Here is a 13,605-nt window from a genome sequence, read left to right on the forward strand (position 1 = left end):
TTTTCATTGCGAGTATATGAACATTTTTCATTAATTTCAAAATTATTTAATATTTGGTTTATTTATTATATTTAAAAAAACCGTTCCTTTTGTTCACAAATATCATATTTGATGAATTTTAAACTAAACATCAAATCAATTATTAATTTAACGTAGTTTTCATGAAAAAGAAAAGATTATTTTATTGTCGATCTTATCTATTCTCCGCCAAAACTTGTAAATACTTTATTTTAATTAATGCATTAATCTCACTATTTCATGTCTTTTCTAAACGTGATGATTTATAAGAATAAATTTTTGAACAAAATTGATAAGGCATTTCGTTTTAACTCTTTTTCAAAAGCACTTTTATGCCTTTTCCAAACTGCATTATGATTTTGAAGAATATATATCTTTTTCCTTTAAAAGATTGTTGATGTGTTGAATTAACTTTTTCGAAAGTTTAATTTTTGAAAACAAATAAAAAAAAAAAAAAATTCTATATAAAATTAAATGTCCTGTTTAGAACGTCAACATCCGAATAATTTGAATTCGATTTTAAATAAGTTTTGTTGTTCGTTACTTCATGAAAAAGAAATATTTTTATATCTAAATAGATTTCTAACCATTTTTAATTAGAGATTTTCCTAACCAAAATGCTGATTTTTGTAGGATTTAAAAGTAAATCACTTCATGGAACTCTGTTATTTTTTAATTTTTCAATTGCCACATCACAGGTAAAAAGCTCATATTAGTAAATTTTAAATATATATTTTTTTCAATTACATTCCTTTCAAATATTTACATTACAAACAAAATAATTAATTTAGAATCATTTCTATTATTTCAAATAACAAGATTTAAAATTATTTCCTAAAATGATAAATGTTCAAGTATAAATCATCTTTTAAAAACTTTAAATTTAATATCTTTCTAATGATATTTAATAATTTAGACAGCCAAACAGAAATTACTTTCATAAAGTTTAGGTAAATTACAAGTCTAGTCCTTGTGTCTATTTGATACACTATTAAGTTTGATCATAAATTTTTAATACTGTTGGTAAAATATTCCCATTTAAAATTTTTTAGGTGATACTGTTTTAATTTAAAGTTTAGATCTAAATAGATAATTGTGTCTTTTTTTAACAACAAAAAAAAAAAAAGTTCAAAGACTTAATTAGACCTTTAAAAAAAACCAAAGAACTATTTAAAATAAAATTGAAAATTTGAAGATTTATTTTAGATACCATCCAAAAAAAGAAAAATTAATATAATTTATGGAGATAAAAATATAGAAATCTCACTTTTTGGTAAAGGTCAACAGTAATAAATATTTATATTATTTATATTATCTTACTCATTTCTTTTATGATATAATATATTGACATGTACAAATAATTCGAAATAACAAATTTAATATAATGGAGTCATATCATTATTGTCTACACAAAAGTGGAAACCATAATTTCACTTTTTTTCCAAAAAGAAAATAGAATAAAAATAAGTGAAATTGTATTTGAAGGATTTTTTTTTTTTATAGAAAAAACTAACTCTTCTTTGTTATTGTAAATATAACAAATAATTACTTTTTAATTTAGTACTTTTCTAATTTAAAAAATATAACGAGACGGTTGCTATTATCATAATACTTTTTTCTTTTTTTCTCTTTTTGTTATTTTTGTAAATGTCCTTAAAATAATTGGGCAATGTCTTTTTAATTGTTTTGTACGTCGAAGTCTTCCGATAAAACGTGCATCATCTCCAGATCCCATAATCGATTCAGGGAATGGAAATGGAGGAACGCTCCTTTGTTGTCTCTTCGGACCCTCACCAGGTTCATCCTCTTTCTCTCTTATCTTTTCATATCTTCACAATCACTTCTATTTGTTAGTTGGTTAGTTGTGGATTTTTCTTTCGCTTCTTCGTTATCCTTTACCATGATTTCGGTGTCTCGCGTTTTCTTTTTCGAATTGTAAACATAATCTACAATACTGGAGATATTGATTCATTGATGTTTGGATTGGATTGTCTTGTTTTTTTGCATTTCTGCAGCTACAAATTTGTCAACTAGATTTCTATTCGTTTTCTTTTTTAATTTAATTGGGTGTTGGATTCTCGTACTCGACTGTCTGATTTCGTTTGGTTTTCAAATCCTTTATTATTATTTGTTTGGATTGATTGACTCGGAATGGCTACACTGTATTTTTAGTGAGGAATTGAACATGGGTCAACTTTTGATGTTGCTATAATTGGTTTGGGGAATTGAATGGATGGTTTTTATATGTTGTGTATTTTGTTTATGGGTCTTTGAGCTTGAACGTAAGTTTTTTTTATTTTGTTTTGATGGATGGGGCACCGTTGGTTTCAGTTTGGAAGCTGAATATGAAGTGGGGTACATGCCTATTTTCTTCTATTGTTTACTTGAAAGTTACAACCTAACCAACGAGTCTAAGAAATCCATAAGAAGGCTTAGATATTGAATTCAATAACCACTTTGATATTCTGGAGATAAAAACAAGTCTACCAATACATCAAGAAGTTGGCAGGAAGGTTTTATGGCTTCAAGTTGTGTTGAAACCATCTCTTAATATTAATTATTCAAAGCAACAGAACATTTAAGTCTTTGAGTTCTGAGTTATCATTAAAGTTAGTTTTTAACGCCATAGACGTTATTAGCTTTTTTATAAAAGTTGATCAAGTTAAACTATTAATTGTTATTAGAATGAAAGTATAATGAGATCTCTATATTTGTGGAAAATTCTCTCATGATTTATTTGTATGATACTTGTTTGAAATTAGTGTGGACTTCTTGTTTTGTAAGGTGGAGGATGGAGGTGAAAGTCCGAGGTACACTATTGACGAAGCTCTTGTATCCATGGGTTTTGGGAATTTTCAAATTCTTGTGCTTGCTTATGCTGGAATGGGATGGATTTCAGAAGCTATGGAAATGATGTTACTCTCCTTTGTTGGACCTGCAGTTCAGTCTGCGTGGAACCTTTCTCCCCATGAAGAGTCTTTGATCACCAGTGTGGTTTTTGCAGGGATGTTAGTTGGGGCCTATACATGGGGCATAGTTTCTGATAAATATGGACGAAGGCATGTATCCTCTATCTAATATCATTTCACTTTCATTAACATATGTGTATGCTTGATGATGTGACGTCCTTCCTCTTGTTAATGCAATTTGTGCAATCTACTTGCATCTTTTGCTTCTTCTTCTGTCTTGATGGTTCTTATGCTTCAGGCTCAGAAGAATTTTTTTTTTTCTTTAACCTTTTGACTGATATGGATACTCATAAAAGATTGTTTTTTATTCAGAACTTTGTAGTTGAGCGTTTACGAAAGCCTTGGTAATTCTTTTTTTCTTTAACTTGTTCAATGTAGATTTCTTCATTATGGCAACAATCATATGTGTTGCTTGATTCCAAGTTCTTTTGCCCCAAATTGTATATCTTTGAATTTCTCTGTTTTTTTTTTTTTTAACTTTCAGTCTTGGGGATCCTAGACTTCCTTTGTTTTTTTATTTTTAATTTTTCTCATTCAGGAAAGGTTTCTTCATTACAGCAACAATCACTTCTATTGCTGGATTTCTGAGTGCTTTTGCCCCAAACTATACATCTTTGTTAATTCTTCGCTGCCTAGTTGGTGTTGGGTTGGGAGGTGGCCCTGTACTTGCATCCTGGTTCTTGGAATTCATTCCTGCTCCTGAAAGAGGTACTTGGATGGTTATTTTTTCAGCATTCTGGACCGTTGGAACAATCCTCGAAGCTTCTTTGGCATGGGTATAATCTAGCTTTCTTTTGTAGTTCAGTGCATGTTCTTGCTACATTTTCTTTTGTCTTATTAAATTAATAAATAAATAATAATTATAAAGAAGAAGAGGAAGAAAAGATAAGATATCAATAGGAAATTATGTTCATTGCCTGACTCATTTTGAGTTGATCAACTTTGACACTGCGTGCTTGCAAATGAGATCTATTTTTGGAGATTTTTTTACACTTCTAAATTCATGTAGCATTTCTAATATTCCATTCCCTTTGATAATATTTCATAGTAGCTATATGGAGACTGTTTGTGGTGTAGTCTAACTGGTTAGTTAATTGGTTGTTAGTTTGCTGTTGTTCTAACTGGTCATAATTAATTATTAGCTTAGTAACTTTGTTACTTATGCTTTTATCTGTTAATCCATTTGTACAAGGAGCTTTCTCGTCTACTTGTAGTTAACAATAACAAGTTTTTCGAGCAGTTAAAATTCATAATCTGATGAAAAAAAGTGGCATGGTATATAATAGTAGTGGTTGAAAATTTAATTTATGTCCTGTTGTCATGACTCGTTAGTGGTTGATGTCATATGTATCTTAAGGTGAAACGAAATTAAGTTTCTTTAAATTTGGGTTAAATTTACATATTGCACATGGAGGCACGTAGACTGTTCACTTGAAGTTTTAACCTTGTTTTTTTACTCTGCTTTTTTAAGACAATTTTGTTTTCTTATTGGTTCTTCCATTCATTTTTTCCATTGAAAAGGGTTGCAATCACCTTTATGTTTTATGCCCTCGTATTTACAGATTGTCATGCCAAAATTAGGATGGAGATGGCTCCTTGCATTTTCTTCTTTTCCTTCATTTCTCCTACTACTCTTCTATCAATCTACTCCAGAGTCCCCACGGTATCTCTGTTTACAAGGTCGAACAAGTGATGCAGCTATTATTTTAGAGAAAATAGCTCATCATAATAGAACGAACCTCCCCCCTGGAATTCTTGTTTCTAGTCACTCGTATGATTTTGAGGAGCAAGGTACTGCTGTGGAAGATGTGCATTTGCTCTCACAAACACAAACTAAAGTTGAAACTTCTCAAGCAACAACCTCTAGTATGGTTGCTCTCTCACCATTATTGAAGCTTCTTTCTCGAGAACTGCTTTTGTCTACATTGCTCCTCTGGGTGGTTTTCTTTGGAAATGCATTCTCTTACTATGGCCTCGTGTTGCTGACCACTGAGTTGACTGGGACAAGTAGATGTACGTCTACCGATATACATCTAAAAGTACACGAAGATGTCAATTACCGAGATGTGTTCATCTCTAGTTTCGCAGGTAACAGTTTTTTGGTCGTTCCAAAGTTTTCTCTAGCCAGGGACAAAAGTTTGGTGCATGGATGATAATCTAACCTCAAATTTTCTTTGAAGAGTTCCCTGGTCTCCTGTTATCAGCTGTCATGGTTGACAAATTAGGCCGTAAATTATCGATGTCTTCAATGTTCTTCCTCGGCGCCATATTTCTATTTCCATTAGTATTTTATCGGAGTGATGGCTTAACAACAGGCCTTTTGTTTGGAGCTCGTGTATGTATCACATCTACATTCACAGTTGTCTATATTTATGCTCCCGAGGTAAGTTGAAACACTTTACTTTCTTTCCCCATATCATGCATCACAACTACAGACATTTTTGCAGGTTCATTTTATCTGATGCTTCCTAATAATAACGTAATTTTTTAAGAGGATGGTTTGTTGTCTGCTTTTGATATTTGTTTTGTTTTTTGTTTTTTTGATCTGGACTTGCATTCTCCTATCATATGCCTTCGCCTTCAAAACTGAAAACACTTTTACCCTCCACGTTAGTTGCTTGTGTGATTTATCATGACATTATTTATTGTCACAAAATTACATTCTCTTGTAATGCCTTATCAAATTACCTTTCCTCTGTCCTTCATTCCATTTTCTTCAAATGTGATTACCAACCAAAAATTTCCTTCACACACGTTTATGTTTCTTGGTGCAATCGCGTTCACACCACCAAAATTTTTATGTAGTTTTTCTCGAGCTCTTTCTTTAATCTGGGGTAACCTATTTATACTCTTACAATCTATGCAAACCACAGATATATCCGACCTCAATCCGAACGACAGGTGTCGGGGTTGCTAGTTCTGTAGGAAGAATTGGGGGCATGACATGTCCTCTTGTGGCAGTAGCTCTGGTTAAAGGATGTCATCAAACAGTGGCGATTGTTTTTTTTGAGATTGTATTTATTTTGTCAGGGATCTGTGTTGTGCTTTTCCCATTCGAAACCAAGGGACAAGATCTTCCTGAAAAAGTGTAGGTGAAACTTAGAAATCATATTGATCACATAGTTCTAATTGGACTCGATCTGGTCCCTATTACCTCTATTCATTATCTGCTGCTAATAGATATTGTTGAAGAGACTGCCTTCGGTCTCGTTTTGCACATGTATAATTCAAGGACTAGCAAAATGCTATCCATATTCTCAAACAATTAGATGAATACAATGTAGAACTTACACGACTTGTTTCATGTATAATATATATGAGCAAATGTTGAAATGTGATTTATGTTACATTTGTTAAATTTATTATGTTGTCATATTAGGAATTTAGGAGTGTGATCTCTCTTGTTGCAAGGTAGCTTTGTGAAAGGAAGAAATTGTCATTTTGATTTAATTTGTTGGCTTTATGCATGGTCAAAATTTATATTTTTGTTAAATTTCTCGTGCATCGAATGTTGTTAAAAATGAATAGTATAAAATATTAATGACGATGGTGTATGGTTACATCAGTGAGTAGAGGGTCCAGACTCCAAACTGTAGATCGGAAGTATTATTGTAGTTATAGAGTTGGCACATTACCAACTCTTTCTGTGTAGTTTGTAATTTTTTAAAAATATAATGGATGAATTATTAGCTAAATTTTAAAAACAAAAACCTTTTGAAAGCTACTTTTTCTAGTTTTCACAATTTTACTTCGATTTTTTAAATCAACATAATAAAGAAAGTTTTACTTTGATTTTTTAAATCAACATAATAAAGAAAGTTTGAAGTAGAAGCAGTTTAAAACACACACCGCAGTGAGTTTGGTTACATCAAACACATTAGCCGCCTCGCATATGTTGTTTCAAAACAAATAATAATAAATAAACCTGTAAAGACTAAATTCAAACTTCTAAAATCGGTTAAATTGTTAGTTTAGTATTTGGAACTTTTAAAGTTGTTCTCTTATAACTTGTGATGAGGCATTTGGGTAGGATGTATTTGACTATTTTTTAGGTATCTTATTGATCGATTTTATTTGGAGAAGTTTCATATACTACGAGAGTATGGACAATTGTAGAGTTTGTACGGATGACCCAAATTTAGGAAGGAAAGTGAGACTTGTTCTGCTTTTTGGACATGGGAGTTTTCCTTTTTACACTCTGTTAATGTTAAATTCAGGGGGAATTACTCAAATGAAACCTTTGCGCATGCAAAATTGCCTTTTGTTGGCTCGTTCTCCTCTCTCCTCTCTCGGTCTCATTCCTTTGTCCTTTTTTTTTTCATGATCTTGCTCTCTGACCTTTGGTCTCACTCAATCTCACTCTTGACCCTTCGTCCCATCCTGCAACAAACTAAAAAGGGAGAGAGAAGAAGATGACTAAAGAAGCTTGTGTGGAATTGTAGAAGATGGTTGCGTGGTCTGATGTTGGTCGCATAACGAAGAAGTTGAAGTCGGTCGTGCCAGTGAGAAGAACGAGGAGGAAGAGTAAAAAAAAGAGAAAAAGAGAGAAATTGAAGGAAAGAAGAAGAGAGAAAAATAAAATTGGGTAACTTTGTAAAATTGTGACTTATAAGCAAAAGGTCAAATTCTTAAAAGTCTTAATAAATGGAGCAAAAAGCATTTTGGAGTTATCAGACAAGCTAAAGTTTAACCGGGATTGTTGAGGGTTGTTGTGCTAAAAAAAATTATGGATCTTCCAACGTAGCTTTAGACCGTCGGAAGAAATGACGTTCGAAAGATAGGACATCTCCCGATGCAAAAATTGGAGCGATCTCCTAACGCACAACTAAAGCGTCGGGATTTGTTTAGGAACTCGCGACGCAGTGTTTGAAGGTGTCGGGAGATGGAGGCCAACTCTTGACGTCATTAGTAAGGTGTCGGGAGTTCTTTAGGAACTCCTGAAGCACATTGAATTGCGTCGGAAGTTTGTCTTTAAAATTCCTCCCCCAATCTGTACTTGGTGTCATTTCTTGTTCTCTACTTCGTTTCAGGTAAGTTATTTTCATCTTTGTAATCACTTGGTTGTCTGATTTTGTTTCGTTGTTGAGAATGATGGGATGTGTTTATTATTATTATTATTATGATTTTGTTTCGTTGTTAAGATTTTCATCGCTATCCCTCGGTACCCCCGCGTCGAAAGCCCTAAATATACTAAGGCCTTAAGATTTTCATAGTCTCATGCTCGTGCTCATAGCCGCATTTGATGCCTGGACAGGTTGGAACTCCATTCCGTATTTTCAAATTGGAACTTTGTGATTTTGTGGAGAATTTTCTCTTTTAGATTCACAGTCAATAGCACTCTTTGTTAACTCCTATTTGTCTTCGCTCTTGTTTCTTGTAGGTGGGTCTATACCTTTGAAAGTGTTTGTGAGTACAACCAATTTGGCTAACAAGCAGATTTTAAACTATTGGTGTGATCCTTTTGAAGAGTGTTGGTTTTTATTGGGATTAGGGTTCACCTGAGGTATGTAATCATGCATTTTATTAAATTCTTATTCTCCGTAGAAATGTCACCTTTGTTTTTTCCCCTTTAAATATCAATTTGCACATACAAAAATTGGATTCAGATTGAAGGGGGAAACGGAAGAAAAACTTATTTAGACGGATCTTTCTCTGGCTTTAGGTTAATAGTATTATGATTCTTGCGCTTCGGTTGAGTTTCTTCTGTTTTTATGATTCTGTTTCTAATTGATTCTTATTACGATGTAGGATTTATGTCTTTTACGAGATTTTTGAATTAGTTTCTACTCGTGGGTATTAGTTTAATTGTTTGGGGTATCTGATTATGGATGTAAGCTTCTTCCTTGTAAATTAAAGTCTTGTATGTCTTTTAATTTTTTCCTTTTTGTAGTTTTGTGTGATGTGTAAACTTACTCGTAAATTAACTCAAAGAAACTCATATTTTTCTATTAATGGTATTTAACATTTTGGATGTGAAACGTAGTAATATATCCGTGGGAATGTGGGATTGAGAAGAATATGAGAATTCATGTATGATTTTCCATAGCGGAAGAAATCTTAGGCATCTTTTAAATTTTCTATCCAAGAGGAACTTAAGAAAAAAAATATAAAGAAGGGGAAAAGTAGAGATTGAAAGGAAAGGAGGAAAGAAAATCACTTTCTGATTCTCTACATTTTGTTTCTCCGTTTCTTTCACGTTCGGTTCGTAAAAAAAATGTAGATTTGGCGGTGGAATCCTTCTTTGAGCAGAGTGGTTATGGGTGAGAGAGATTATTCCAGAGGTAAGTTTTATAAGAATTGAGTTTTTTAGTTATTAGTATGCATCTCCTCTTAATTTTTTTTCCCATTTTTTTCTTGTGTTTTTCAAGCTGCACTTGATATTATTTGGCCTAAATATTATTTTATGTATTATGCTAGTCTTATGCTTCCACGGGTAACAAATTTCCTATTGCATAAACTCTTGATGTGCATCTCTATGATTTTGTATGGAAACAACGGACTTCGATTAGTACTTCAGTCTTTTTCCCTCATTTGTTTCTTAACAGTATCTTGTCTATAACAGTAGTCTTCTTTTTTCTTTCTTTTATTATTTTGCACAGCTTACTTCCTCTACTTGGATTTCTCAGCCTAGGCCTTTTTAGTAATTAGACCATAAGACTCCATTTTAATTTAGAATGGAAGGTCTTTTAGTAATCCTTCTTTAGGGAAAAGGGATGCCTTACCCCTTTGTCCTCTAGGTTGTTTTTTGTTTGGCTTTGGCTGTTTGAATGAATCTGTGAGACCTCCTATTAAAACAACTCGTGAGGAATGTTTTGGGAATGAGAAAGCACTACCTTCTCTAACTCTAAAGTTTCACTTAAGTGGCCAATTAAATTCCATAACATTATCTTTAAACTCAACAAAGGAAAATACAAAGTTCAAGTTGATGTAAGTGCCAACGGTTCTTAAGCCGTAAAGTGCATAGGACATCTACGTTATTGAACCTTTTAAGGATTTTAGCCCATGATTGATAAAATAAACATCTTTATTGAATAAAAAAATTATTATTTCTTCACTGATATCTGACTGAAGAAAATGAAATTAAACTGACTACAAGAAATGAAATTGAAGTACTAGTTGGAAATTAGAGCCCAAGTGCTTCGGTAGTACCCAAAAACTCCGAGCCTTTCCCTAGATTGATTCTCTCTCCATTGAAAATATCCTCTTGACACTCACTTGTGTGGGTCGCTGAGAGATCCTAGTGTTGATTTGCTTCAGAGGAACTTTCATATGCAAGGTTCTAACTTGAAATATGAGAAAACTTTCTATGAGCTAGGCAACTGGAAAATGGCGTGATTGGTAGAAGTGGGTTTCGACTGCAGAGGATTGTTGATGAGAAGTGAAGGCTTTCGTCCCTTAAATAGGTTCGAGATTGGTTAGGAATGACTGAAACTCATGGTCTAAATAGTCCTTACAAGATTAGGGGCGGCTTAACTATACTCAGCGTGGAAATTGGCCCATGAATGTTAGTCCAGAACCTACATAAATGCATCTAATTTTAGCTCCAAAAGAATAAATAATAGCACTGAAACTCAATAAAGCTCACAAATCCATGCATTTCATGCCATAAATCAGTGAGGGATTGAAGACAATGAAATCATGAATCATGATGATGGTAGAAATAAGAGTTGAATTGAAAATGGCAGAGAACCAAATGAATTAAGTATTACAAATCGGGTTCAATAAGCTCAGTAATAACATAAGTTTTTTTTTTTATTATTATTATCAATAACGGTAAAATAACAGTATATACAAAATACAGATCCTAATATTCATGGTTCTAACAAGAAACACACCTCCCTTTTTTGAACTTCAAAGCCACAAAAGTAAATTGAGGAAAAAAGAATTGGTTGGATAAGAAATCAATAAATAAATAAAGTAGAAAAAACAATAGAAAATAATCAACCCCGAATAGACAAGAAAGTGGGAAAAGGTGCTTACTTGAAGCAGTGGAAGTCAGAATGGCCAAAGAGACACAAAAAGAGGGACTAATGGAATTGAATGGTGATCAATATAATTGAATCGAGGGGTGGAAGAATAGTGTGATTAAGAAAGACAATAGGAGGGACACCCTTCCTTTCCTTTCCCCCCAAGAATGGTGTGATATGAAAATGTAGAAATATTTTATGTAAGTATAGTTTCCAATTTTGAGGGTAAAAGCAAAATTTAATATGAAAATACTCCTCAGTATATTATTTAAAAAATTATTGAAATTTTAACAAGCTATAATTCATATCGACATTGGACACGTGGATGAACACCAATCTTGGAAAAAACAGTTTAAAAAATCAAACGCACATTATCCAAAAGAAAAAGAAGAAGAGGAGGAAGAAAGATGTTAGGATTCTCGAAAGCAGAGTCAAAATCAAAATCACTCCAGAATGCTAAGCCATGTAAAAGGTCCATTTCCCCCAATTCCACCAACCCTACCACATCCTAATTGGAACACCACCGTCCTCCGATTCACCGCTCCCCTCGCCCTAACCACATCCACTTGCCGTATCGCAACCACTGCGGCAGCGATTCTCGCAGCTGCAGCCGTGATTGCTTCGCCTCTGCCGTCTGCCGCAACCGAGACCAGCGCTACCGTTTCAGAACAACAAGAAGAAAGTAGTACGCTGTCGAACATTCCGCAGACTCTTTCCGGCGAGTGCGCGCAGCCGAGTGACTGCAAGAAGGCGAGAATTCAACGGCCGAAGTCGAGGAAAGCGGAATCTTGCACGATAAAGTGCGTGGGAACTTGCATTAGAGGCGGCGATGGATCTCCCGGAGAAGGGCCTCTGAACATCAGGAGGTAATAATTAGTAGAGATTTTTAGAGAAAGAAAGAAAAACAAAAAAAAAAAAAAAATTGTTGAGAATTAAGTGGAATTGTTTATGATTGATGTCGAAAATTTTGTTGGTTTGTAGACCAATTGTTGTTTTCAAGCAAGGGTTTCGAAGTCGCCAATACTGGTGCGTATGCCTCTCTCTCTCTCTCTCTTTAAATCTCATACTTTATTTATTTATTTATTTTTCATATTTCTTACATTTAATATTTTATTCATTCAAATATACTGCGGACTTATTTGTTTACTTACATCTTAGGTTTAACTTATACTTTCAACTTTCAACTTTCAATTTTGAAGTTTATTTTATTGGTTATAAATCTATTTTAGCTTCTTTCTTTCCAAGTGTTAACTATTTTGGTGTCTGTTTTTTCTTTTTTTTTTTTTAAAAAAAAATATTTTGTAAATTTTTCCAATCCTTTATAATACTTTTAATACATTTTAACTCTCATTTTAAAGGTTATTAGTTTGATTTTTTTTTTTTTTTATCACAATTGTTCAACTAAAAAAAATATGACCAAACAGCTATTTATAAAAGTTCAGAAAAATAATCATTTTAAAAATTAGAGGGGGAAGTTCTTCAAAGTTAACAAAAACATACCCATTTAGAGAAACATTTTTAGACAAGTAAAACAGGTTATAAAGTGGATGTATAATTTGATTTGAATATGATCCTTAATGATTGGTTGAGTTTTGGGGATGTTGCAGTTTGGTGGAATGTTCGGATATATGCAATTTGATCGGAGATGGTGATGATGGACCCTGACAACATTTTTTCTTTCTTTATTATATATTTCTCGTCACATTTCAATTCTGCTATTCTAATTACTTTTATTACACTCTTAAATTCGTTTATTTCATTCATGAAATAAATTTTTAATTATAGTTTTTGAGTGAATACCTCCTTTCTTCTAACTAACATAATAACTAATCTTTTCCCTCAAAAGCAATTCCTTCCAAATGGTGGATTACTTTAATTACAATTCTATATCGTAATCATCATTCACCCGCAACTTTTGTAGTATAATTACTAAGGTGTTTTCGCTAAATATGAGTGTCTTATTATAAGATAGGATCCAAAATTACTAATTGTTTGTATGAAAATTAGCAAAATAGAAGATTTTCTTTGAATAAATGATAATTTTTTATTTAAATTGATAAAATAGTAAATTTGAAAAATATGCAAAAAAAAAAAAAAAAAAAAAAAAATTATTGAAACATGTTTTAAATGTCCCTGTGAAAAAATTGAATCATAAATATAATTATTCACGAAACCACAAATATCCTATAATTTAAATCAAACTCCTAACACACAATTAACACCTATCACCATTAAAGGATTTTCTTCTTGTCGACTCTTCCAAACTGGGACTCATATGTTGAACAATCCACTTCAAACCCCAAGAAGAACCACGACTGAAAACAGAATACCCACGACGAAACTCACCATGAAGCTCGTCGAAAACCCAACAGAACACCCTCTTGGCTGCGGCTAAGCCCGTGAAAGTCGACTAAATCCGATTCCAACAAACACCGAAACGTCAGAACCCGCCGCAAATCCATGACCAACGTCGAACGTTGCTCGAAAAAGCCCATCGTCGCTTGTCGAAACTACGACGTCTTCCTCTCCGTCGGTCTAACTTTTTCCTCCGTCGGTCTAACTTTTTCCTCTCTTGACTGCCCACTCTCTCTGAATCTCCTTCTTCTCTTTTCTCAAATAAAATCTAAAAGAAGAAAATTCAAATAACTGCA

The 13,605-nt window shown here is 33.0% G+C and overlaps 2 protein-coding genes across 4 annotated transcripts; both read left to right on the plus strand.

Moving 5' to 3' along the window:
- Positions 1-1,655: 1,655 nt before the first annotated feature.
- LOC103496199 (organic cation/carnitine transporter 7) lies at positions 1,656-6,345 on the plus strand. The gene is made up of 6 exons (XM_008457962.2): positions 1,656-1,815; positions 2,803-3,077; positions 3,526-3,763; positions 4,550-5,075; positions 5,168-5,370; positions 5,861-6,345. The coding sequence occupies exons 1-6, from the start codon at positions 1,768-1,770 to the stop codon at positions 6,077-6,079; spliced, it is 1,509 nt and encodes a 502-aa protein (XP_008456184.1). The 5' UTR covers positions 1,656-1,767; the 3' UTR covers positions 6,080-6,345.
- A 1,320-nt stretch (positions 6,346-7,665) lies between these two features.
- On the plus strand, positions 7,666-12,751 carry LOC103496200 (uncharacterized). Of its 3 annotated transcripts, XM_051086624.1 has the most exons (7): positions 7,666-8,017; positions 8,129-8,241; positions 8,368-8,490; positions 9,208-9,268; positions 9,587-11,820; positions 11,936-11,980; positions 12,562-12,751. In XM_051086624.1, exons 5-7 carry the CDS (start codon positions 11,408-11,410, stop codon positions 12,617-12,619), a joined length of 516 nt encoding a protein of 171 aa, XP_050942581.1. In that variant the 5' UTR covers positions 7,666-8,017; positions 8,129-8,241; positions 8,368-8,490; positions 9,208-9,268; positions 9,587-11,407; the 3' UTR covers positions 12,620-12,751. The 3 variants fall into 3 exon arrangements, with proteins under 3 accessions (XP_050942581.1, XP_050942580.1, XP_050942579.1); XM_051086623.1 differs by having other exon boundaries at positions 9,208-11,820; XM_051086622.1 differs by lacking the exon at positions 9,208-9,268.
- Positions 12,752-13,605: the final 854 nt, after the last annotated feature.

This window comes from Cucumis melo, chromosome 6 (genome assembly GCF_025177605.1).
Source record: "Cucumis melo cultivar AY chromosome 6, USDA_Cmelo_AY_1.0, whole genome shotgun sequence".
NCBI classification, from domain to species: domain Eukaryota; kingdom Viridiplantae; phylum Streptophyta; class Magnoliopsida; order Cucurbitales; family Cucurbitaceae; genus Cucumis; species Cucumis melo.